At 46.8% G+C, this 25,501-nt stretch overlaps 1 protein-coding gene across 3 annotated transcripts in view; it reads right to left on the bottom strand.

Moving 5' to 3' along the window:
* RSKR (ribosomal protein S6 kinase related) overlaps positions 1–14,143 on the bottom strand; it is an 89,546-nt gene extending 75,403 nt beyond the window's left edge. For all 3 annotated transcript variants that reach the window (XM_069226184.1, XM_069226182.1, XM_069226181.1), the window contains exon 1: positions 13,989–14,143. In XM_069226184.1, coding sequence (XP_069082285.1) covers positions 13,989–14,015 — 27 coding nt within the window. In that variant the 5' untranslated portion in view covers positions 14,016–14,143. The remainder of the gene's footprint in view (positions 1–13,988) is intronic.
* Between the last annotated feature and the right edge of the window lie 11,358 nt (positions 14,144–25,501).

Raw genomic sequence — 25,501 nt, forward strand, 5'->3', positions numbered from 1 at the left:
CATGAAATACCCGATTGGATTGCAACACCTCTCTGATAAAACATAAGTGACTTCTGCAGGCAAACTGGTGGGAGTATCAATGTATTTATCAATTAATAATTTATGGAAGGTTGTGATGGGGATTTGACACAGCAAAAGATGTATTTGTAAGGCAAGTGTTGGCAGGTTGTGGTAGGGAGACGGATTCTAAAAGTAAATTGAGGGACCCTGTTATGTGTAAATAGGACAATGAGATTTTTTTGTAAGAGAGAAGGCATTGATGTGTTGCTCCATGAGAACATCAAGGAGGAAAAGGCGTCTTTATTTATTTGTATGTGTTGTATGGGGTACATCGGTATATTAGGAATTGTGTACTGTGTTGGAGTTGAGGGTACTGTGTAATGAGAAGCTGTGGTGTCTTGGAGTATGGCTTCAGTAGGATGGAGTATGAAACCACCTGACAGGTATTTCATGGACTGCAGTAGTTTGGGGGGGGGGGGGGGGGGGGTTAGTCATGTGCGGGCTTATCCGGGGAGAGGGATTTGGCTTGGGAATATTTGGTGGGGTTTGAGCGAGACAATGGGGAATACAAAGGAAGGGATGTGAATGGAAGAGAAAGGAAGGATGTTTCAGGGTACTGATGAGTTGTTTGGGACTATTAACATTTTGGGGAGGTTTAAGACAGGAGGTATGTCAGGAATGTTAAATGTATTAGCAAAGTTGATTTACTGATTGTAGGAAGCTGGCTATGTAGTATACCAGTGTAAGGGGACACTATGCAGGCAACCATTACTGGTTTACAGAGGTTAAAAGTAATAATCCCAAATGCTCTCTTTTGTGGTAGTGTGAGGGAGCGGCTTAGGTTAAAGGCTTACCAGACAAGAAACTCAATATCAATGTTTAGAAACATATGTACTTTTTTATTGAATGTTTCTACACCAGAAAAACTTCAAAGAAGGTAAGTACTGTTGCAAAGTATTGATTTTTACAAGTAACAATTTCACTCAAATGCACTTTTAAACAGTAAAGAGTTTCTTTGGATCAAGTACAGTTCCTGCATAGGGGTCTTTGCAGACAGTTTTCAGGGGTCCCTTGTAAGTTGGAGGATACTAAGGAAGCAAGGTCACTAAAAAGACCAGCAGTATAGTTTTACCTGCCCTGCGGCAGCCAGGTGCAGTGGTGCTGGATGGGTCGGATGCCTTGTGCACAGCACGGTTGGGGTGGGCACCTGGGAAAAGAATGCAAGAGAGAAAAGTTTGGGAGCTCTCAAAAGGGGACTCAGTCTGTGCGGGTCCTGGGAGCAAGGGAACACCATTGGTTGCCGTGGGTCTGGGCAGTGGAGCTAGGGTGTGGTGGGTTTTGGTCAGCAGGTGCTCTTGCATCAAGGCACCAATGATTCTTGGGTGGACCTGCAAGAAGGGGATAAAACAGGGCAGCTAGCCCACTCTCATTGATGTCCTCTGTGTTGCTTACGTCCCCGGTGGCTGGTCCTCGGTTTCAGCACTGGAGTCCAGATTGGACTACAAACAAGCGCGTTGGTTACTGCCAGGGGTCCGTTACCCTGGGTATTGGTGCAGAACTACTCCGGTGGGTCCTGGTGTCTCCTCACTGGGTGGGGAATTGGTTCCAATCTTCTGGAGCACAGTGACCTCCTCCAGAGGGGCTGATGCGTCGGTGAACCCGGTAGTCAGCAGAACGGTGAGCCGGACTTTGCGATTGGTGCCTGCAGCGCGCAGGGAAGTGGCTCCTCCACTTCAATGGAGATGCTGATCACTTGGTGAAATGCTGAATGCACAGATGCAGGACGAGTCAGGTTGTCACAATTATCAGGACAAGAGCAGGTAGGTAGGCGGGGTTTCATGCTAAAAGTCCATCAGCAGTCCACAGTTCTCGCTCCTGTGGCACTTCTTGGTCCTTCTTCTTCTGGGGTCAGACAAAGCTGTTCTTCTGATGTCAGAGTAGCACCTAAATACTCAACTAAGGGGCATTTAGGGGAGTGTAGAGTAGTAGTCAATGGGCTACTTACCCTTGGGGTGACTGAACTCCCTATATGATAGCTTCCTGTGGAGAGTGGCCATAACCCTGTCCCAGAATTCCTAGTTCCACCAAAAACAAGGTTGTGGAAACTTTTTTCGTGGAGCACATCAGGATGTACACTTTAAGGGTGTGACTAGCCTGGTAGTGCACTACGCTTACCTGCATAGCTAATTCTCGCCTGTCCTGGTGCCAAATGGGCCTCAGGTCAGGGGGAACAACTCCAAGGTCTGGGGGATGCTGGGGTTGCATACCAAAGGTGGCAGGGTCTTTGAAGTCCCTGGTCTGGTTGTGTACATTTACTAGCCATCCTGCTGGAGGAGGTGATAACACCTACCTTCAGAGTAGACATTGTTTTTGGCCTCTGAGAGCGTAAGCTCTTATCTTCAGAGGGTCAGAAACATGTCTGTGGTGGCAGGTTGGTCGATACCAGTCAGCCAGTACACTAATCCCCTCATTATGACCTTAATGTGGTGGTATTATCGCCAACAGGCTGACGGTGCATACCACCACAGTATGAGATTCGCAGGTTGGCTGCAGACAACCCGCCACTTCTCCCTTCATACCGCCATGGCGGTATGAGCCCTCAGGCTGGATATGTCTATCTCCAGCCTGGCGGCCGACATAGTACTGACCATGGCATTATGAGCCAGCCTACCACCATGGTTTTCGTGGTGTTAGCAATGCCATGAAAACCATGGCAGTAGGGCCTACCGGTGACAGGGAATTCCTTCCCTGTCACCGGTAGGCGCCTCCCCCCACACACACCTGCAGCCCCCCCACCCCCCTCCATCCAAACTCACTCTCCACCCACCCCCATACACAAACTAACCCCCACTCCCTCCAATACATTCACACACCCCCACTCCCTCTGATACATTCACACACACCCCCCACCCCCATACACGCACACAACAGACACGCACACACCACACAACTGACTGCACCCCCCACAGCCACACATTATCCCCCACCCCCACTACAGTCACAGCGCCCCTCACCCCACCCCCCCATACACGGACACAGACACCTACATGCACCACGCATACACCCATTCACTTACTCACTTACAGTGACATACATGCATTCATATACACACTGGCATACACACATTCATACATGCATACTTCCAGACATACTCACACACATTCTTAGACACAATCACACTGACATGCAGACACGCACTCACTTCACCATTCTTACACACATTCACTTGCACGCATACAACCACACATACACAACACTCACAGATGCATTCACACACACACTCACACATTCATGCACACACTCAGACACACACACACAACCCCCCCACCCTCCCACCCCTCTCCCCTGCTGGACGCCCGACTTACCTTGTCCGGTGAGTAGGTAGTCCGGCAAGGAACAGGAAGGGGCACTGCTACCGTGAGCAGTGCCCCGCCAGCAGAACACCGCCAGGCCGTATTTCTGGTCATAATACGGTTGGTGGCATTCTACTGGCGGGGCGGGTGGTGCTGATGTTAACAGCGCCAGCTTACAACCGTCTACCACCATGAGCACTGCCGGATTTCTGCCCTTATTGTGGCGGAAGTCACACAGTGCTCATAATATGGCGGACGGATGGTAGCCACTGTGGCGGTATATTGGCGGCCGTCACCGCAGCGGTAGGCGGTATTTACCACCAACGTCATAAAGAAGCCCTAAGTGTCTGGTAAAATCCAGGGAGTGCCTCTAAGGTGCCCTCTGGGTGCATGTGATAATAAATCCAAGACGACCTTCAGACGGATTTATTAAGACATGGTGTGTGATACCAAACACCATAGGTTTCAGGGGAGCCATTACGTAGCTGGGTAACTTGTAATGAGGAGTGTCCAGTACATACCTTAAAGTGGCTTCCCTGTTCACTTGCAATATCTAGTAATCGAACTAGACATCACAGAGGCATAGCAAGGGTGAACTAGACATCACAAGGAATATGCCCTCACAACAAGTATAATGCACCCTGCCTTAGGACTCTAAGGCCTGTAGGAGTGACTTACATATACTTAGATACAGTGAGAGAGACATGGCACACAATGAGTGTGCCATGTTATGTTTTCTCTCATGACTTGCATCATGCCACGCAGTCTGCAATGGCAGGCTGTGATATGCTTTCAGGGGGGGGGGTCCCTTGGGGTGGCACAATACATGCTGCAGCCCTTACGGACCCTCTCCAGTACCCAGGCCCAAGCTACCAGGGGTACCATTAACTAGGGACTTACAGAGGTACTAGAGTGTGTCAATTGTACACACTTTAGCTCACTTTAGGGAAAAAGCACTGGTACTGGCGATCTGTTTAACAAGAACCCAGTGCAACTCAGTTGAAAAACCTCAGTACCAGTGAGCAAAAAGTAGGGGTGATCGGGACCAAAGGGGGCCCTTTCATACACAGATATATACTAATTTAATTAATTAAACTGTCCTAATAAAGTGTATTTTTATGCTAACTGAATGGTCTGCAGTTGTTTGTCTAATTTGCACAATAGATTGGCTGGGAGTTAGAAAAAGGCAAGGCCATTCTACCCCCAATGGGTAGCTTTCTGCAAATGGCACAGGCTACAGGGAAAGGATTGTGGGTTAAACATAAGGGGGGGGATGAATTTAAGTGACAAGACTAGTTAGGGTAGAGGACGTCAGGAGCCTCTCACTGACTCCATCACCCAGTGGGCAGACAGGGCAAGATCAAAAGTGAGCCATCTAGAGAGGACAGTTGGATTTGGAGATACGGAAGCGGTTATTTTTTATAGAAGTGAAGAAGAGAATACAGAGTAGGAACTGATATTTTATGCCACAATAGGACAGGTGCAAGGCAGATGTATTATATTAAGCAAGTCTCCCAAATCAAAATGTTTTGAAGCCACCCCCCCACCTCTAAAACATAATAGCAAGATTTGGGGAGTGGGAGGGACCGAGCTGAATGCAAGGGGACGAGGCTTATCATATCATTTCAGGGATACTTTTTCTGTAGCTTATAATTCACAATCAGGGTGACACTTATAAAGGAGCAAATTCATCAAGTAAAATAAAAAAACAACTAAAAAACTCTGCTCCCCATAACTGGAGTGTTGTGAGCCCTTTACACTCATTGATCCCAATGCAACTACACCTGCTGCTGCAATGATAGCTGCCACACTGGGTAGCAGGCTATCTCCTCTGCCTCCTTCTCCCCATCCTAACTGTGCTTGATCATCACTCCAATCTTGAAACAGGCATGCCTGTTCTAACTCTTTTTTTTTTATTTATTTTATTTTATGCAGCGCAAACTCGTCCCAAAGGAGCACTTTACATTAGAGGGGAGTTTTATATAATCACCAGTTCCATTTCAGTTACATTACACAGATTTGTTTCTTTAAGGCTTATGGAGATTAAGGGGCATATTTATAAGCCCCCACCGCCATCTTGCACACCATCAGCGTAATATTTTTTTTTAGGCTAATGTGGCCCAAGGAGGCCAAAAGCCTAGCGCCATATTTACAAAGTGGTGCAATGCATTGATAGAATGCATTGCTCCACTTTGTAACCCTTTGCGTTACATTCTGCCTGCACCAGGCATAATGTATGCAAAGCAGGCAATCACTCGTTAGGGGGGCTGAATAAATGGCGCAGGGAAATCTTAGAGATTTTCTTGCGTCATTTTGTACGGCACTTTTAACGTCTGCTCAGAGCAGGCATTAAAAGGGGACTTCCATTATTTATAATGGGCCCTTATGTACTCTGCATTAGTAGAGCCAATGAACAAGTTACTTACCTTCGGTACGCATTATCTGGTACAGACTCTATGTAGCTGCAGATTCCTTACCTTGGAATTCCCTGCCGTCAGCTTCAAATCTGGAATTTTTTGTTGAGCAATACCATGCGTGTGCCGTCGAGTGGCGTCATTTGGATCCACGTGCGTTGTTCAGCTCCACTTGGCGGCACCACCCTGGCGCGCGTACATTAGTTCTTTTACCCTCAAAAAAATCACACCAGAAGTGCAGAGTCATGGATGGAACCAACATTTTGTCTGTGCAAAACTAGGGCCCTAAAAGGGATAAACCTTAACCCTACTAGACATATCCACAGAGTGGGGAGGCATGTGTGGGTGAAAGGAATCTGCAGCTAGATAGAATCTCTACCAGATAATGCGTTACCAAAAGTAAGTAACTTGTTCATCAGATAGAGACTTCTAGCTGCAGATTCCTTACCTTTGAATAGATACTCAAGCCATAACCTCCTGGCGGTGGGCTGCAGATACCTCCACTACACTAAAGAGTCCTGTAGGACTGAACGGGCAAAGTGTCTGTCTCTCCGTACCTGATTGCCAGGCAGTTATGTTTTGCAAATGTGTGGAAAGATGCCCACGTTGCTGCCTGACAAATCTCCAGGACTGGAACGCCCCGAGCTAGCACAGTGGTAGCAGCTTTGCCCCTGGTTTGTGCTGTCAAGGTAGAACGACAATGCTCTTTTTGGGTCCACTCGGTGGAGTCGCTCCTCTTCCTTAGAATGATGCAGTGGAGCAAAGAAGGTGGGCAGGGTGATATTCTGACCCGATGAAATGGGGTCACCACCTTGGGGAGGAAAGAGGCATGAGTTCTGAGTACCACCATGTCTGGATAGTGAGATACAGTGGCTTTAATGACCTTGCATGCATCTCACTCACCCTCCTGGCAGATGTTATTGCCACTTAGAAGGCTGTCTTGATGGTGAGCAGCTGGAGGGGACAGTTGTGCAAAAGCTCGAAGGGAGCACACATCAGAAATGTGAGGACAGATATAAGTCCCATTGGGGCATAACAAAGGGCGTAGGGGAAACATAGGTACAAGCCTTTTGAGGAATCTGTGTACAATGGGGGATTTGAACAGAAAAGGCTGATCAGGCACCCGAAGAGATGCTGATAGGGCAGAAAAACAGCCCTTGAGAGTCGCCAAGGCAAGGGAAAGTATAAAGAGAAGGATATCAGAAGGAGAAGCAGAAGGATGATCAATAGACCATTCTGTACAATAATATATAAAGCGTTTCCAATGGCAGGCGTATACTGTTTTAGTGGAGGGACACCTGGCTTCCAAAATAACTTTACAGACTTCGGGAGAAAGGTCAAAAGTCATCAACGGTGCCGCTCAATCTCCACGCATGAAGGCGCAGAGATGACAGGTTCGGGTGGAGAACCCTCACCTGCTGCAGCGACAGAAGATCCTTCTAAAAGGGCAGCCTGTTCGGAGGATTGATGCTTATTATGAGAACCTGGGGATACCAGACTCTCCGTGCCCACTCCGGAATCACTAGGATGACTTGGGCCCAGTTGTTCTTGATCTTTTTGAGAACTATGAGCAGAAGTGGTAGGGGAAGAAAAGTGTACAGGAGGCCTAAACTCCACTTGTGACGAACAGCGTCGCAGAGTGATTGCCGCCATGGAAATTCCAACGCACAATACTGCGGACATTGCGCATTTTATGCAGAGGCGAACAGATCTAACCAAGGCTCTCCCCACTGCTAAAACAGTCCTTGTGCCACCTCCGGATGGAGATTCCATTCGTGATCTGCAAGGCATCGACGGCTGAGTTTGTCCACCCTGGCATTCAGTGAACATGCTAGGTGTTGAACCAACAGGGTTTGCCCAGTTGTTCCAGCCATGTTCAGAGACGCAGAGCCTCTTGACAAAGAGTCCACAACCCCACACCGCCCTGCTTGTTGCAGTACCACATCGCGGTGGTGTTGTCAGTGAACACCTGAACTATCTTCCCTTTCACAACGGGAAGAAAGTTTTCAATGCCAGTCGGATTTCCCGGAGCTCTTGCAAGTTCATATGGAGTCCGGATTCTGCCAGAGACCAGAGGCCTCTGATCTCCACCTCTCCCAGAGGGCCACCCCATCCCAGAAGTGACGCATCTTTCACTACTGTGAGATCTGACTGGGGAAGGGAGAGGAGTCGCAGTTCACTAACAACCACTGCATATCTTTTGCAGTTCCCTCCGAGAGCTGAACTGTGTTGGTAAGATTTCCCTGATACTGTTCCTACTGGAACTTCAGGTCCCACTGTAGAGCCCTCATATGCCATCTGGCATGTTTGACTAACAGGATGCAGTAAGCCATGAGTCCCAACAGCCTCAGAGTCGGTCTTATCGAAATCCAGGATAGAGGCCGAGATATCGGTATCATAACCTGAATATCCTGGACTCGCTGCTTGGGAAGATAAACCCGAAACTGCACTGTGTTCAGAACAGCCCCGATGAAAGAGAGCTTCTGAAAGGGAATCAGGTGTGACTATGGCAAGTTTATAGTGAACCCCAGCGGAAGCAGGAGGTCCACCGTAGTCTGAAGGTGGGTGACGAGAGCCTGGGGCATAGGAGCCTTCAACAGCCAGTCGTCGAGGTAGGGGAAGACTGAACCTGCACAGATGAGCTGCTACCACCGCCATCACCTTGGTGAACACCCGGGAGCACTGGTGAGACCGAAGGGGAGCACAGTAAACTGAAAGTGCTCATGGCCCATCTTGAACTTCAAGTAACGCCTGTGGGCGGGCAGGATGGGGATGTGAAGATATGCATCCTGCAAGTCCAACGCTACCATCCAGTCTCTTTGGTCTAGGGCACACAAGCCCTGAACAAGAGAGAGCATCTTGAATTTCTCCTTTTTAAGGAAGACATTGATGTCCCTTAAATCCAAGATAAGGTGAAGACCCTTATTCTTTTTTGGAATCAGAAAGTAGCGGGAATAACAACCACTGCCTACTTCTGACATCAGGACCCTTTCTATGGCTCCCTTGACCAAGAGAGCCGTAACTTCCTCGCGGAGCAAGATTAAATGATGCTCCATCAGCCGTTCTTTCAATGGAGGGATAGAGGGGGAGAAAGTCTGGAAGGGGAGGGAATAGCCCTTCTGTATGATCTGCAAGAACCATTTGTCCGATGTTATGGACAGCTAGTGAGGGAGATGAAATCGAATCCTCCCTCCAACTGGATAAATATGGTCTTGCGGGACCTCACTGGGAGGGCTTAGGTATTGCGGAAGAGGGTGGCTGGTTGGTGGCTGGGTTGTGGCTGACCTCTGACTAGAACCTCTGGGTCTGAAGGTACCACGACCTCATCCATGCACTGGATGCTGTGAAAATGGAGGAACGTGGCTGACCTGTGGGTGGCGTGGTACCCTGCCCCTTCCGAAGCCTCGAAGGGGGCGAAAGGCAGACTGCTGGCGAGTGGGCGAAGAGAGGCCCAAGGATCTGGCCGTAGCTGAGAGTCCTTGAACCACTCAAGCGCTGAGTCTGCCTTTTCTCCAAAACGGCTGAGCCATCAAAGGGCATGTCCATCAGATTTGCGTGGACATCCCCCAAAAAGCCAGTGGTAAGAAGCAGGTGTGGCGAGGAAGGGCCACTGTCGTTGAAACCGCCCTGCCCAGCGAGTCGGTTGTGTCCAAACCACACCGAATTGTAAACTTGGCTGCATCTCTCCCATCCTTGACAGCCTGAGTGGGAGTGTCCTGTATGCTGTCTGGGACCTGGGGCAGCACCTGTGCCACCGTATCCCTTAAAGTATGGGGAGAAACGACCCAATAGGCATGAGGTGTTTAAGGACCTTAATGCCAGGCTGGAGGTAGAAAACATCTTCTTGCCAAGTTGGTCCAGCCGCTTGGATTCCCTATCCGAGGGACCGGAAGGGAAGGTACCATGGGAAGTGGAGGCTTGGACCACCAAGCTCTCCGGGGTGGGGTGTTGGGTGAGGATACTAGGGTCCATAGGAGTTGGTCGATGGCGGCGGCCAATTGCCCTATTTACAGGAGCCCCTGTACTGGGTTTGGACCATGTCCCCAGCAGGACATCAGTAAGGGCCTCTTTGAAGACTCCGATGTAGCAACCCCCAGCTGAAGCACCTCTGTCAGGATGTTAGTCCTGACTGGCACCGTAGGCAAGTCTAGGTCCAAGACCTTAGCTGCCCTACGCACCACCATAGCATCCGACGCTCCCTCCTCCGTAACCACAGAAGGAAGTGAGAGCATACCAGCATCTCAACAAGTATCCAGTCCACTGGCTTCCCCTAGATCGTCATACCAGTCCTGCTCATCTAATCTGTACTCTAAGGGGTCCTCAGTCCCCCCCCATTCCTCACCTGTGCTTGGCTGTTCAAAATAAGCCTAAGGCACTGATCTGGGCCGTGTCTGTGTCATCGAAGTTGGAATCGGCGTTGTACGACGTCGTTCCAGATCATCTGGAATTAGGATGAGGCTCGCACCACCGGTAGGCGCAGGTGGTGGGTGGAACTTCAACGTCGTAACTGGCATCAGAGAAGGCCGACTGTGTGGGACCAGCACTGGTTCGGATCAGATATCGGATCCTGGGGTCCCCAATGGCGCTGAGGCCGAACTTGCCGGTGTCAAACTTGATGGGGCCCCTGCTGAACCTGCGGGGTCTGAAGACCCACCCACGGAGGAAGCCTGCTAAAAAACAAGGCGCATGACTTCGTAAAAGTCTTTAATTTGAGAAGGGTTGCTTTGGGTAACGGGGGAGATGCGAAGTTGGCATTGGCTCCGCAGAACCGTGCTCAGATTGTCGACGTCCCTGTGACGCCTCATCTGACGGGTGTGGCAAAGTCAAAATCCGCTTGGACTTCTTCTTCTTGTGCCTCTTCCCCGAGTGTCCTGAGGACCTCGAGTGTGAAGAAGAGGACTTAGGGCTCCTGGAGCGGTCCCACGACCTCCTAGGAGTCGAGCCAACCAAAGTCGACTGCTGGGCCGCCATGAGCTTCAGAGACAGCTCTCTCAAAGCTTCTGGGGCCATGTCCCGGCAGTCGGAACATGACTTTGCGTCGTGGCCCCTGAGACATACCTGGTGGGGGTCCGTCACCGGCATGGCGCGATGGCAGGTGCCAAACGGCTTGAACCCCGTCTTCCTCAATGACATCCTCGCACAGATCCGAAAAATCTTTGACAAAACGGTCTAAAAAAGGCTTGCCACAAAAGGCAGAGGATAGCTCGATCCCGGACCTGTGCTTAACTGGCACAGAAGGAAAAGAACTGACGTACGCGCACTGGGGTGCTGCCTTTATAGGCATCCGTGATGTCACAGATGGCTCCAATGACGCTGATGAGGCCAGGCGGAGCCGAACGACACACGCAGAGCCAAACAATGCCACCCGACAGCATGCACAAGGTATTGCTCAGCAAAAAATTCCAGATTCAAAGATGACGCCAGAGAATTCAAAGGTAAGGAATCTGCAGCTAGAAGTCTCTATCAGATATTTTGGCACTACTCCTGCAGAGTACATAGGTAGCATCATGAAAAATGACACTATTGCCCCCTACCCTGCACCATGGTGCACCGTATTTTAAATACGGCGCACAGATGGTGGTGGTAGGGGGACGCTAAGGGGCACAGGGAAAGTGGCCCTGCACAGAGTAAATCTGCCCCTAAGTTTGTTGCCCAGATTTACAGGATGTTGAGTCACTGCTGCGATTTGAACCTGGTTTCCCAAATCCAATGTCAGCACTATTAGGCCAAATCTCTTCCCCTTCAGAAAAAAAATGAGCTCTCACAAGTTGGCCCCTCTTGTGCACCAAAGGTGCTCTCTGCCCCAATACTAGCAAGGAAAATGAGCTCCCATACCCTTTTTTTAAAGAAAGACAGTCATAATTGTGATACAGTGGGCCCCTCGGAGCCCTGAACCCCAGTTGCACACCTACTTCACTAATGCTAGCTATTGCCTTGTGAAGTGCGCAGTCTCCTCTGCCCTTTGTTAAAAACATGGGCTCCCATCTTGACCCATCCCACTTCCCCCCATCTCTCTTACGCCCATACTAAGATGTCGCCTTTGCTTCAATTCTCTGTTCCTCTAGGTCATTGTTCTGAGGCCGACCGACCGACCGACCTAAACTAATAAAGGGGCCTGTTAGGTTAAGGAATGATGTGTGCTTTACTATGTATTTCACACATTGACCACGACTTCTGTCAGTGAAACTGGCACTTTGGTCCCGAATGTACATCTGAGCCAGATGGCGACCCAGCCTTCAAAGATAATTGCGCTCCTTGACTCCGCATCCTTGGTTAGGCTTTTCACTTTAATCACCTTTCTAGTGGTGTCAAGATTTAACTTTGGTATTGTTTATCTGTTATCACTTTTAAGTACGCCCCTCCTCTGGCCCAGAAGAAATGGGGGGAGGATGTGGTACTATGGCCAGAGTTGCCTATTGTGGAACTAGGTTTGATTCTCCCAGTCGGCTCAACATCCTATGATTCTGGACAAATGATTGACTCTGCCCGTGCCTTAAAAACACGAATGTTTAATAGACCTGCCTAGCACTACCCATCACAGGTGAAAATAACGCAAATTGGCTAAATGTCTCCATCCCCGCAGGGCTGTTGATTACTCACACAAATCAGTTGTTTATTCCTCTCCATAGCTGTAATACCCATGTGTGAACTCATATCACTTAGGAAAGGCAGGATGGCAAACTGTTCAACCCAGAAAAAAGTTCCCATGATACCCACAGCATGTTTCAATCTCATCAATGGCCTGGAATGACATGTACATGAAGTAAAGGTGCTGAGCAAACCTCGTATGTCTAACAGAAATGGAGCCAGTAGCGTGTTGGAAAAATAAGCTCATAGTTTTGCTTTTAACAGAGTACATGCAGAATACATACCAACAGCCCTTGGGTACAGTAGTTGTATTAATAAAAAGGCTGATAGGTTAGCTTTCTTCGTGATTAAACGCAATCCACACTAATACCAGTCAGAAGTAAATAATAATATCCCAATCGGTTTCTAAATCTATAGCTAAACCATCCCGTCTCATCAAAGGCGTCTCTGGGTTATGTGGTATATTAATACCGATTTCAATTGTTATAAACCCTGAAACAGTGTTATATCTTGAATTTTTACATTATTATGTCTGCTACACAACAGCAAATAAATTAATCTACATTGTCAATAAATATCAAACTTGCAAACCAATCGTTCCTGCACTTTTTCCTGGCTCTACTCTTCACTGTCAAGTTGGTAACTTACATTGAATTTTATTATGTGGTACATGCTCTAAAATAACTTGCTTGTAGGCACAGTGAATATGGGAGCTTACATGACTGGGCAAGGATAATACATGTTGGGCAAGTGGAGAACTTGGGATTCAATGCAGGTCTCATGCTGTCTTATCACTAGACCACATCTCCCTATTGCCTTCTCAGCACGATTTTATGTTGGGAATTCAAAAAGATGAACAATGTCATTCAGTCTTTATTTACGATGCAAGCAAATGGTAGCCCCCATCAATCAACATGTGACTGTGGGGCAGCGCGGTACCTCGGCATACAGTAGATACGAGGTCACCTGTTATGTTAGGAATACATTTTACAAGTCCTGGAGTTTAAGCCAAAAGCACTTTGCATTCAGGGACAAGGAGGCATTTAATTTAGTTGAGGACCTATGCGATTGACTGCTTTAAAGGATTTGTGGTTTGTCACCTTTTGGTTTGGGGCTGTGGTTCAGGGTGTGATCACATTTCTCGTTAATAGGAGCATAACTTGTTATGGAACAACAAATACTCCCAGGAAGATCATTAAAAAAAGTAAGTAGGTCTGTGAGTTGGCATACGCGTTCAGAAAAAATACAACGGTTCAAAGCCATTTCTAGACCATTACACTGCACAAAAGGGTAGTTACTGATGTTTATATCATCGCACATACGTACCAGCTTTATTCTCCTAGACAAAAAGTCACTCGAAATGTCAGATAACACATTGTAGTGTCACACATAGTTACACTAAAAACATTAAACTGTTACACATGAGCAATCAGAAATCTCGGCTGCTGTAGCTGCCGCTCATGAGGGCGCTCCAATACCTCAGGCCCGAGCTCGAGCTGTAAAAAAATTTGCAAAAAAAAATAATTCACAAAACCCTTTCGGCCTGGGTCCTCGAATTCCGCCCAGAACCAGTTCACCGACCATCCTCCTCGTGCTCTAGTAGTTTTCATGATTACTACGCCCCATTTCTCACCTTATGCGCACTGGTGGTTGCACCCATCTTCAGGGGTGATGGAGGGGCCGTTTGTGGGCGGGCCTTAGCGTGCTAGGCACCCTCTTCCAGCCCTCACGCGTAGCACTGGTTTTCGACGCTCGGCCCCTGTACTGCAGGGGCCCGTTCGCCTCCATAATCGGGTCAGAATGGTATGATAAACAACTTTAATCCGCTCAGAGTTCGTAGCCGCCCGCTGCCTGCTTGCTTCTACGAATACGCTTTAAGCTTGTCGGCGTTGCGCGCCCGGGCTTTCAGTGTTCACAATCACAAGGGAAGTGGAGCAGAGCGAGTCAGGGCCAAATGCGTGACCACGTCCCAATATTCTAAGGTGGCATCCTTAAGGTACTGATTTTTTGCAGTCGAGAAAGATGTGGGTTTCGCAATGGCCAACACTTTAGAAGAGAATTAAAAAAAAAAATATCGGGAGACTGAATATCCCCCATTGACCTCTACTGAAGGAGACACTATTTCAGGCGACAAGTAGACAAAATAAAGCCATATCTGGCTACAAAAATATGTAGTCTCCCGCCTGAATCGGATCTATTGTGATGTATACAATTCCCACAGCCTTTTTTTTTTTAGGCTAGAGCTACACCGAAACAGATAAAATGTTAGTGTTACTAACGAACATGTGTGTAGCCAACCATGCATACCAGGAATGTCAATTCATCAAAATGCCAGGGGTAGTTGAGGTGACATCACACGCCATTCGATCTTTACTTTCACTTACACATACGGATACATATATACACACATAACTGTCGCTCACATAAAAACACACTCACCCGCAAGCACGCACACAACATACAACATTTTAAAGCATTTTTAATTCACCCCAGCTGCCAGAGACGGTCATATTCCAGCTAATTGTACCCTATTCTTTATTACACTAGTAGTGAATAATGTAGCATTATTTACTATTAGTGTAATAAAAAATTGTCAAATAGAAAGTAGAGCCCCCAACTGACGTTCATAAGCACAAGCTGCCTAAGTGTTCCTAGCACTGATTTTGCCACATCTGAGGCCAGGAATTGCAAAAGCAGTGCCAGGGGCCGCAGCTGCGACTGCTGGTGACCCCTAAATGACGTCCATGACGCATACATATAACAGTAAAACGATATACATACTAAATTGCATGCTACCCGATACAAAACACTCAATAAAAAGAATAGCATTTAGGTTGACTGATTGTATGCAGGCCACTGCAGTTTTGCGATTCTGTGTCCGGGACGTTTCCTGAATAATTATGACTTTGCCACATGAGCAGGCTAATGCATCCCCTATAAGGATTTATGTTAGACCTCATAAGGAACCGTTCAAATTCTGGTCTGTCTACTCAACCTTTCATCCTCCCTAAGTCGATAAAATGAGGATCAGTTTGGGTACTGCATAACAAACATCTTTCAGTGCCAGGATACTAGTCTAAGCGGTGAACATGGGCTTTATGAATATACGTTATCCTACACATCGTAAACTTCTCCCAAAAGGGTTCCAGAGAGTTGTAAACGCAGGGGTGTGAGAACAGTTGCGAGTCAAAAAAGTGGTGGCTGGAACATAAAATTGTACAGTGTTTGCTAGGGGTTATAAAGGACTTCAGCATATAATGGTAGGCAAATTTTGTATTTAGTTGTTACAATGCATTGTATGAGTTTTACAGAGGAGTATAGTCCAAAAACATATTAAGTAGACAATGGTGCCTCAGCTAGTGGACATAACGGAGCCGATGAAATAGGTTAGAGGTTAGCAAGTGAGACAGGATATATTACTGTGAAAAGAACATGACCTGGAGTAGCAATAATGAGAGTAGTAATACAACCTCACTGGAAATAAGTAGAAAGAGTAAAGCCGCAGTTTGCATGATGCAGCTGCAGGATTTAAGCATAATAAAGAACTGGATTGCAAATTAACACAGAATAAGTAAAGTGCCTGTGCTGGCTTTGAAAGGAGGTCGCCCACTCATATCTTATGGATCTAGGGCAGTGCCACGTGTCGGCAAACAGTGAGTAGGAATTGGATATCTGCCCCAGTAGACTCCGTTACAGTAGTCCTCTTCTATATGAATGTCGGTGCTCAGAGTATAGGTTTCTTCGAATTTTAGCTGCCACTAACTTCCAGAGGTTGGATTTCCTATTTTTTTCCTACTGTTTGGCAGTGACGATTCATGAACCTATAAATAGGTAAATAGTAGTAATTACCAGGGGCAGCTCCTTCGCAATGGCGAAGAAGCGCCACCCCCTGGTTAAGCCAGGAGCTGAAAAATAAAACAATATGTCATTATGTTTTATTTTTCAGCTCCTGGCTCAGCCAGAGACATATGAAGGGAGGTGCAAGGCTGGGCCATGGAAGGGGATAGGGGGAGTGGAGTCTGTGCACATCGAAGTGCGCATGTGTGTTGGGCCAGCAGTCTCAGGCTGGCCAAACACACATGCGCACTTAGGTTTCGTGCTACACAGCCGGGTTGCAGAAACTGCACAGGCTCCAGTTCACTGTCTGAGCAGCAGAACAAGCCGCTCAGACAAATCCTGGCGCTGCGCTCATGCTACGTCCAGCGGCGGCTTCTCCGTTAGGGCAGAGGAGCATCACCCCCCGCCAGCAGCATCTGCTGCAAATCTTTTAACAAACAAAATTATAATAAACCAGGTTTATTATTGTTTCGTTTGTTAAAGGGGCGAGGCATTGGGGATGACGAGGATATGAGGGGAGTGCACTGTGCACTCCCCTCAATGTCGCATGTATGTTTGGCTGGCCGTCTCAGGTCGGCCAAACACACATGCGCAGGAGGCTCTCTCCAGCCCAGCAACACAGTTGTCAGGATGGAGAGAGCAGGCACAGGCTCCCAGTCTGCCTGGGAGTGCCTTGGCTGGGCGCTCCCAGCCAATCCTGATGCTGCTCTGATCAGTGTCATGATTGGCCATAGGGCAGGCTCAGAGCCTGTGCCTGCCTGCAGCAGAGGAGACAGCGGAGTGCTGCGGCCGCATGCAGGTACGTTTTCAAACATTTTTTAAATTAAAGTTTACCCCCGCACGCCGCACCTGGCCCGCCCCGCATGAGGGCAGCGAGCCGCCACTGGCTAGGTCATGCTAGAGCCCCTGACATTCAGATAGAATGTAAAATTTAGACAGCCAACAGCAAGTGTTCCTCAAGTAGAAGGGTCATTAGAAGTGATCTGAAGCTTTGAAAAAACAGGGTGTTTTTTATGTGGCAGTGGGATCGCGTTCCATACTATCGGGTTGTTGCAGGAGAAGAATCAGCACAGTGTGGATTTCGGGAGAGATGAGAACCAACAGAAACAATGAACACTAACTTACGGAGTAAATGGCAGCTTTAATAGAACAGGTCTGGCATCACATAAAATTCATTAAATCAAACTCATCCTCGGCAAAAGTCATATAAAACTATAATCCTAACTAATATGTGTAAAATCCTAATCACCCCCACCCCTATTAAAGCCTCCATAGTCGCCCCTTCATTGCCCCAACCTATGATCCAAATCCTGCCCCAATGATCCCACCACAAAACTCACTTCCCTGTTCCCTTCATCACAGGCAACTGTATGCTCCTCAACCATATCCCAGACCTCCCTGCTCTGTGTTACCCTCACCCCATTTGAGCCATCCAATGGAAGATTGTCTTGTTGCTAGCAGCAGCTGCAACAAATGTCAAGGGGGACGTGGGGGAAGACGAGGACGGGGAAAAAAAAAAACATTTTTTTTTTTTACAAATTTCCTTTTTCACCATTCCCATCAACTCCTGATGCCTTGCTCCTCTTCTGGTATCCCAGCATTCACTAGGACACCAGCACAGGCTCCCCAGCAATCCTGGCGCTGCTTTCATCCAAAACCCAGCATGAAAGCAGCATCAGGATTTGTCTGAGCAGCAGTGACTGCCGCTTAGACACTGCCCTGGGGTCTGTGCAGTTTCTCCAGCCGAAACCTAAGTGCGTATGTGTGTTTGACAGTCCTGAGATGGCTGGCCAAACACATGCACACTTAGGTGCACTCTCTCCTCATCCTCATCCCCCCTCTCACCTACCATGGCCCAGCCCCGCCCTTCCCTGTACTGCTGGCTGAGCCAACCGATGGAAAATAAAACAGTGCAACTATTGTTTTATTTTTCATCCCCTGGCTCATGGCCAGGGGGGCCCGCTGCCCCTGCTTGTTGTCCCCACCAACCAAGAAAACCCTCAAGGAGTTTTCCTGCTCCACCCTAATGAAAATTCTTACCTTAAACACAATACTAAAAAACCCACTTCAAGTCCACAAATGTTCACCGAAAGCCCCAGCAACTACCAAATGTGCCGCCAATAAATAGTATCCATTCCCTAAAACACAAAGATATACCCCATCTTGCCTGAACAATAACTTCTGTTTGTAATAAGTCAGTATGTTTCAAAACTGAAATACCCATGCTTTTGCAAAAAGTTCTTATTTCTCTATTTACGTTTTTCCTCTTTCTCAATATCCTGTACATTCCTTGCACCCCTCCATACACATCTTTGTACCAACTCAGTCCATATGACATGAGTACATAACTAACCTTCCTGAATCAGAGACAGATCCCTCTTCATGCTTTTCAACAGGCCAGTACCAGCCAAACTAACTGAAGCGTTTTCACCTACATGCATGATCAGTAAATCAGGACATGCGTAGCCAGTCACCCTTATAGGTAAAAACACAACAACTTCCCCAGAGCATCCCACTTTTAACCCATCATCAAACCATTATCTGAGCCTCATCCAGACCCAGTTGTTTTCCTAAGCATCTCTTTTCCACCTGCTTCGCTGCCCAACAAACAAAGGAATGCTCCACAGTCCACACTGTTGGAACACCACTGGCGGGCCCAGCAACACAACCTAGAAAAGAAACAATAATTATTAATCTTTCCCACAAAACTATAATATATAAGAGCGAACATAATGCTTAAAACGATTTGATCTCAATCTGTCCAAAGACTGTACTTGCATGTCCGACAAACCTCATACTCTGGCTTCCTTAGCTGCACCAATTCGAAATTAATGTGTGACATAAGCCTGCACCTCCAACATAGATAGCGTTTTCCTCAAAACCTGAAAGTACGTCAAGCAGGATTGTCTTCATGTGCAAAGAGCCACTGTCCCAAACTTCCAAAACGTACACATTTCTACCAAGTTTGTATCGGACAAACTTCCTTTAGCAAAATCACTTCCTGCCCCTTACCCAACTGATCAGTCTTAGATGGTACCAGCCAGATCTTCACATCAACTTCTGAAGCCGTAACCTGAGATCTTGACAGACTCTTATTCCCGGACCCTCCCACCAAAGCCTAAATTCTGAAAGTGCTGTGAAAAAGCCACACCGTGCATAAGGAATCAATACTGTTTCCCTCTCCAAAAAACAAACAGCATACAATTGCCTGATAATATACAATAGCAACTTACCTGAGATGGGGCAATTCCTGTTCATTCGCACTCCACCCTCCCTTGCCATCCAGCTACTACCCTCCTACACACATCCCCTTCCATAGATTGTAGCCCTAACACACTTACCATCGAATTAAATTCCTGCCATGTTACCTGCAAAGGTAACAGCCTAAAAGACCAACACAATCTGACCCATGAGGAAAGGAACATTATCTTCTGGTCTGAAAGAAAAAACAGAATGCAATGGCCCCCTCCTCCTTTCCCCTGAAACCAAAAATGTGTTTGATGCTTGCTTAAATGCTCTCTTCGTAGTACTGGCAACAGACATCTCAATCAGGTTACGCACTCTCATTCTCCCAGCTCCCAGAGTTCTAAAAGGCATCCTGGTCTTTACCGCATCCGCTTGATAGGAACCTTCGGGCATCATGCTAACTCTCACTCCTCTCCTTCTGACCTTTTCTTCGCTTCTACCTCTCTAAGTAAAAGCTTAAATACATCAACAAACTCTTGTTTCCAAATTTTCTCTTTTGTTGCTTGTGTCAAATGCACCCCAGTGGCACAGACACACCCATATAGGGTAACATTTTATCCTTTACACTGCCACTCTTATTAATTTCACATTCATTTTTCTTGTTCTGCTTACCTGTAGAAGTATTAGAACTAACTCCTTGTAGCCTCCGCACCAACATTAGAACCCACCCCATCATTTTTTTCTATTTCTTTGTCTTTACCTTCTGGGCTGATCTCAGCCACCGCACAATCCCCAACACCAACTGATGCCAAGTGCAAAACCTGTTTTTCCCCGGGATTCTTAGCTTTATGTATTGCCTTCATTGTTTTACTTGCCCTCAAGTGTCTTTTTCACAATGGGTTGCCGATAGCCTTCTAACGCTGAACCCCAGTGTTCTCCTTTGCCATCTTGCTCTGGGTGCAATACACCAAGCCTCCTACCTCTGTTAGAATCACTACCCCTGACAGACTTATTCGTACACACACCCTGCCTCACATCAGTTTCCTCCAGAAATTCACCTTTCTCCAAAGATAAATCCCCTTCATAATCCAACCATTCCTCTTCCAAACTCAGCAATTCCTTATAACCCCCACCCGCACTTGTACTTGTCACTTTCCCATCATCCACCACACCATCACCCATCCGTAGAGTAGAATTGGTCTTCCTTGATGTCACAATATCCTCTCCAGGCCCATCCCTCTCTTCAGGCCTATGTCCCAAAGTCGCCTTAGTCTTTACAGGGACCTGAAACTTTATGCGTACTGGTTGAACTGTGCGGGATGAAGTCATTCTTCCCAAGCTGCCTAACTTGGGCATCATGACCGACCCAGGGGTCCCTTCAGTCGCCGAAGACTGTGCTGACTCCTCAGCCTTTGTAGCTGGCATCATTCTAGGAACAGTGCCCATTCATCATCCTGACTCAATACACCACTTCCCAGTGAGACCTCCCTATCCTTCCCACCATTCAACTTTATGTAACAGCAGATTCCAAGGTTTAACATCAGGTAACATCAGGTAAACTTGAAATTTGATGTCAATTCTGCCCAGGCAATGTTATATCACACTTCTCCCCATCCAAATCCAATATTACTATCGGATCTGGCAAATCTGCACTGCGTGACACCATAGTTGGCACTTTGGATGATCTTTACTCTAATCCCTGAGGAATAGCGTCATGCGTCAGCAGCACTTCTGCCCCTCGTCGCACATCGACTGCCACCATACCTCCCACATGCGTGTCTCTGCCAAGCTCTTCCACACACTCCCTTAAAGAAAGGCTGCGCCTACATGACAGCCTCCTGTCTCCACGTTTCTTAGCTTGCAGCGGCGGGAACTTCATAGGAGCCATGGGCTCCCCCTCTGGTTGTTCTTCAGGTAAATCCCTTGTGCGCCTCCCATGCAGACTCTTCTTTCTATATTTAAGGAACTGACGCCGCAGAGGATAACAAGCAACAATTGCACTTTTCAGTTAAGTGCAATAGAGAAAATGAAGAGGATCCAGCTGGAACGCTGTCTGCCATCTATTACTGAGCTGGAACTAGGATGCGGCTAACCAATATGCGCAATTTGTTTGGTGTAATTTTCCAACACAATTCAGTAGTTCCCACACGTTGTCTGCTTTCAGTTCACAGCAGAAATGAACGAGTGGCGAAGGGACTTTCATATTTTCACTTCCAGTTGGGCACAAATAAGGACTGATTTAAAAGGCCATCAGTTCTTTTTTTGTTCAAGTATCATCCAGGCTGGGAGTAATCTAGGGCCTAACACCTATGTGCTAGTGCAATGGAAGTAAACAAAGGCACACAGCTCACTGTCACTTCACAAGTACTTTAGAGAAACTATAAGCTGGAGGCAGGTTTTTGACCCCCCATGTAAGAGATGTGCATGTACTCTAAGAATGTTAAGCATATGTGTATGAGTAATTACATAACATATTAAATACTATTTAATTTAATTATTTTATAGCGCTACTCATCCCAGTGTAGGATGTGCTTTACATCACACACGCACACATGAAATAAAATATGCAAGTCTGTAAATCAATGTACAGGAATCTTACATAAAACCATGAGGATTTTAAGGTTCAGGAGGCACATGTCTTCCAGATTTGTAAACATTATATGTAAAGACTGCATGGTCAGGAGAAACACAAAGTCAGGATTTAAAACATTAATAAGGCGGATGGGGCAGTCTGTACTAGCAAGGCTTTATTATTACCTAAATGGACCCTTCTGTGCAAACTTGGAATAATAACAGATTGAAAAAAAAACCATAAAGATTTAAACCCATGACTTGTAGTTTCCTTGCAGTTCTTTGATACTGATTCTTAGCTCACTGTGATCTGTTATTTTCTATATAAAATACCAATCCGTGATCTGCATGTTACACAATGTACTTTGCAGCAGGCACATTAAAATTCAATGCTACTTTGTGAATGGACAAAACACAGAACTGTCCAACAAGTGCATTAACCATCAGAGTTATCTTACTATTATGATAATCTGAAAATTGCTGAGCACACAAAGATGTCTACAGCAGGTGCCTTAGCCCCATAACATATTCCCCTTAAGATATTTAGAAAGCAGCCTCTTTATGAAGAATTGAGTAAGCCAGAACAGATTTATTGTCACATTTTTCTAGGTTGCCATTTTATTTGAGGCAGATTTTAAAAAACAAAGGCACAACTTGACTGTTTTTCTTTTCATGACTTCGACTTCCGTAAATCTGCTCTTTTCCTGTGCCACACATTGGCCCCTAATTTATGGAATCATTGGGTATTTGTTTTCCAATTCAAGCACAGGGTCAGTGCAATAAAAAGGCAGTTGAAATGGCTGGGTCAAAAGGGATCCGTCATACGGTAGACAGAACAGTGGGTCTTGATAAGGACAGCATGAGTGTGGTTTGAATGCCAAGTAAAGAAATGATTTGACCTGTCATCCACCATGTGATCAGTATAGAAACAAAAAACGGTGGTAAATGCTAAATGTCCGCACATCCGTAATTAAGATGGATGACTAGTAAGTCCAAGTTACTGCGATTTCTTTGGGTGCCGATCTGGTGTGATACCCAACCACCACAGGTGTCCAGTGCACTGATCAAAACTAAGTTTGAACTGTGCTGGAAAGTTCATTGAGGAAAAATACCACGGCACTCCAGAAGGCAGTCCGAGCAGTACAACCAAATAGGAAAGAGAGTCTAAAGTTCAAACGAGGTTGTTTTTCCAATTAGTGACCTTTATTCCTGGTAAGCAAGTACATTGCACAAACAGCCAACATGTGTTTCGTCCAAAGGACGTTTTCAAGGCGCAAATAATGGGTAAAAATGGTTCACATGTGCGAGGCTGAGCAGTCATGTAGTCCACCGGTAACCAGTGGCGATCCAGGTAAAGAATTCCGGATAGTTGTAGCGTAGTGGCCGAGAATAGTGTTGTTATGGCATCAGATAAATCAGATTGGGTGTTGTAGGAGGGGGCCGTGATAAGCCAGTCGCAGACCGTATCGTAGAGTCGGTCCGTAAGGTCGGACGTTCGGGAAGTTTGTGATCGTTGGCAGGTGTCCACATCTCTCTGTCCTTCGCGATGACAGTTATACCCAACCCTCCTTGTGCCTTCCAACAGTGGGCTTCCTTCCTTTCCTTCCTTTCCTCTAGTTTCTGGGTTTCATTCATGTGGCATCGTAGCCTAGCGGGGGTACTGTAGTCTCAGCCTCATCATCACCTAATTCAAGCTGCGGGAGCAGGCAGGCTGCACCCCTTCTCTCCTGGCACAACTTCAAGCAAATAGGTCAGAGCTTCAGCAGCAGTTTTCTGGCTTTTCAAACAGGGCCATTACGCACTATAATATATTGACGACCCTGCAGAAAGACACCACTGTGGGGCTCTGACAATAATGGCATTCCATTGTGCCTTAAAGTAACTACTTGTATCATTATTGTGTGTGAGCCTGCTTACTCATAGTTGAGGGTGGGGGCTGACCTGGGAAAGGTTTGGAGGCAGGCAGTCATAAAGAAAGAGAAAGCAGCCAGCTGAACGGAGGGGAACAAAAAGCAAGTCATGTGTGCGCTTTGGATACAATCAGAGGCATTAACGGAGGTGCCACCCCACCTTAACAAAACTCTCACACAGGGCCTAGTCCAGCCCAAAAATAAGTCACCCACCACTTGGGTTTTTCTCCTGCACAAGTAGGAAAAATGTCACCCATTTGTGCAGGAAATAGCCCAATCTGGTAACACTGCCTCCCCCATGAGCCCCATCAGCAACTAAATTGTCCCAAGGTTCCAATCAAGAGCCCACCCACCAATCATGGTCCTGTTTCCTTATCAGCCGTTCCACTCTCCCGACAAGCCCGGGGGGAGACACATATTTCATTTTTGTATGATATATCACAATCTTTTAATATTTCACAAATAACAACCTATATTTTATATTAAAAGAGGGTATACATCACCTGCTTTTCCTTCTTTTTTATAATCCTACAAAAATTCCAAAGACACCAGTTATATTACATTCACAATATATCATAGTCTCTGTAGAGAAACATGCTTTTTGCAGGTTACCCCCCTTTTCCCCCCATTTGGACTATTAGCTGATGTTTTTTGACTTTAAGAGTGCCCTGAGGCCTGATAACCAGACCTCAGAGTCAGTGTTCCGACCCGTTACCAAAGATATGCCGAATTGGCTATACCCAATTGGCAAGTACTGACTTACTTATAAGTCCCTAGTATGTGATACCCAGGGTACCAAGGGCATGTAAGGCAGAGGGTCCACCCAGGGCTGCAGCACTGATTGTGCCACCCTGTGTGTGACTAAGTACAAACATGGCACCCAGTCTGCAACTGCAGACTGGAAAGGCAGTGCCACACTCCAAGTTCAAATTTGCCATTGCCATTAGTGACAAAGTCCCTGAAGTCCCTTAATAATATATATATATATATATATATATATATATATATATATATATATACGCCTCCCCTAAGGAAGGCCTATAGAGCCCTATGGCAGGGAGCTGTATATTATTAAGCAAGACATATAGGGCCAGATGTAGCAATGTCAGAATTTGCAATTCTGAAATTGCGAGTCGGTGCGACTCGCAATTTCCAAATCGCAATTCCTGATGCAGAACGGTGTCTCAGACACCGTCTGCAAATCGCTATGGGATCGCAAAGACCAACCTCATTAATATTAATGAGGTGGGTCGCATTTTGCGACCCCATAGCGAGTCCCTGCACTCACAGGGATGGTGGCCTGCTGAAGACAGTAGACCTCCATGTTTGTGACTGCTTTTTAAATAAAGCAGTTTTTTATTTTTTTTATTTTGCAGCCCGTTTTCCTTAAAGGAAAATGAGTTGCAAAATAAAAAAAATAACGAAACCATTTGGTTTCGTTTTTTCAGAGTAGGCAGTGGTCCATTGGACCACTGCCTGCTCTGAAAAAACATTTTGGGCAACATTCACAAAGGGGAAGTGGTCCCATGGGGACCCCTTCCCTTTTGCGAATGGGTTACCACCAGTGTGACACTGGTGGTAACTGCGAATTGCTTTGCGACCGCATTTGCGGTCACAAAGCAATTTAGCATTGCGATGCGAG

Source organism: Pleurodeles waltl, chromosome 3_1 (genome assembly GCF_031143425.1).
Source record: "Pleurodeles waltl isolate 20211129_DDA chromosome 3_1, aPleWal1.hap1.20221129, whole genome shotgun sequence".
Taxonomy (NCBI): Eukaryota; Metazoa; Chordata; class Amphibia; order Caudata; family Salamandridae; genus Pleurodeles; species Pleurodeles waltl.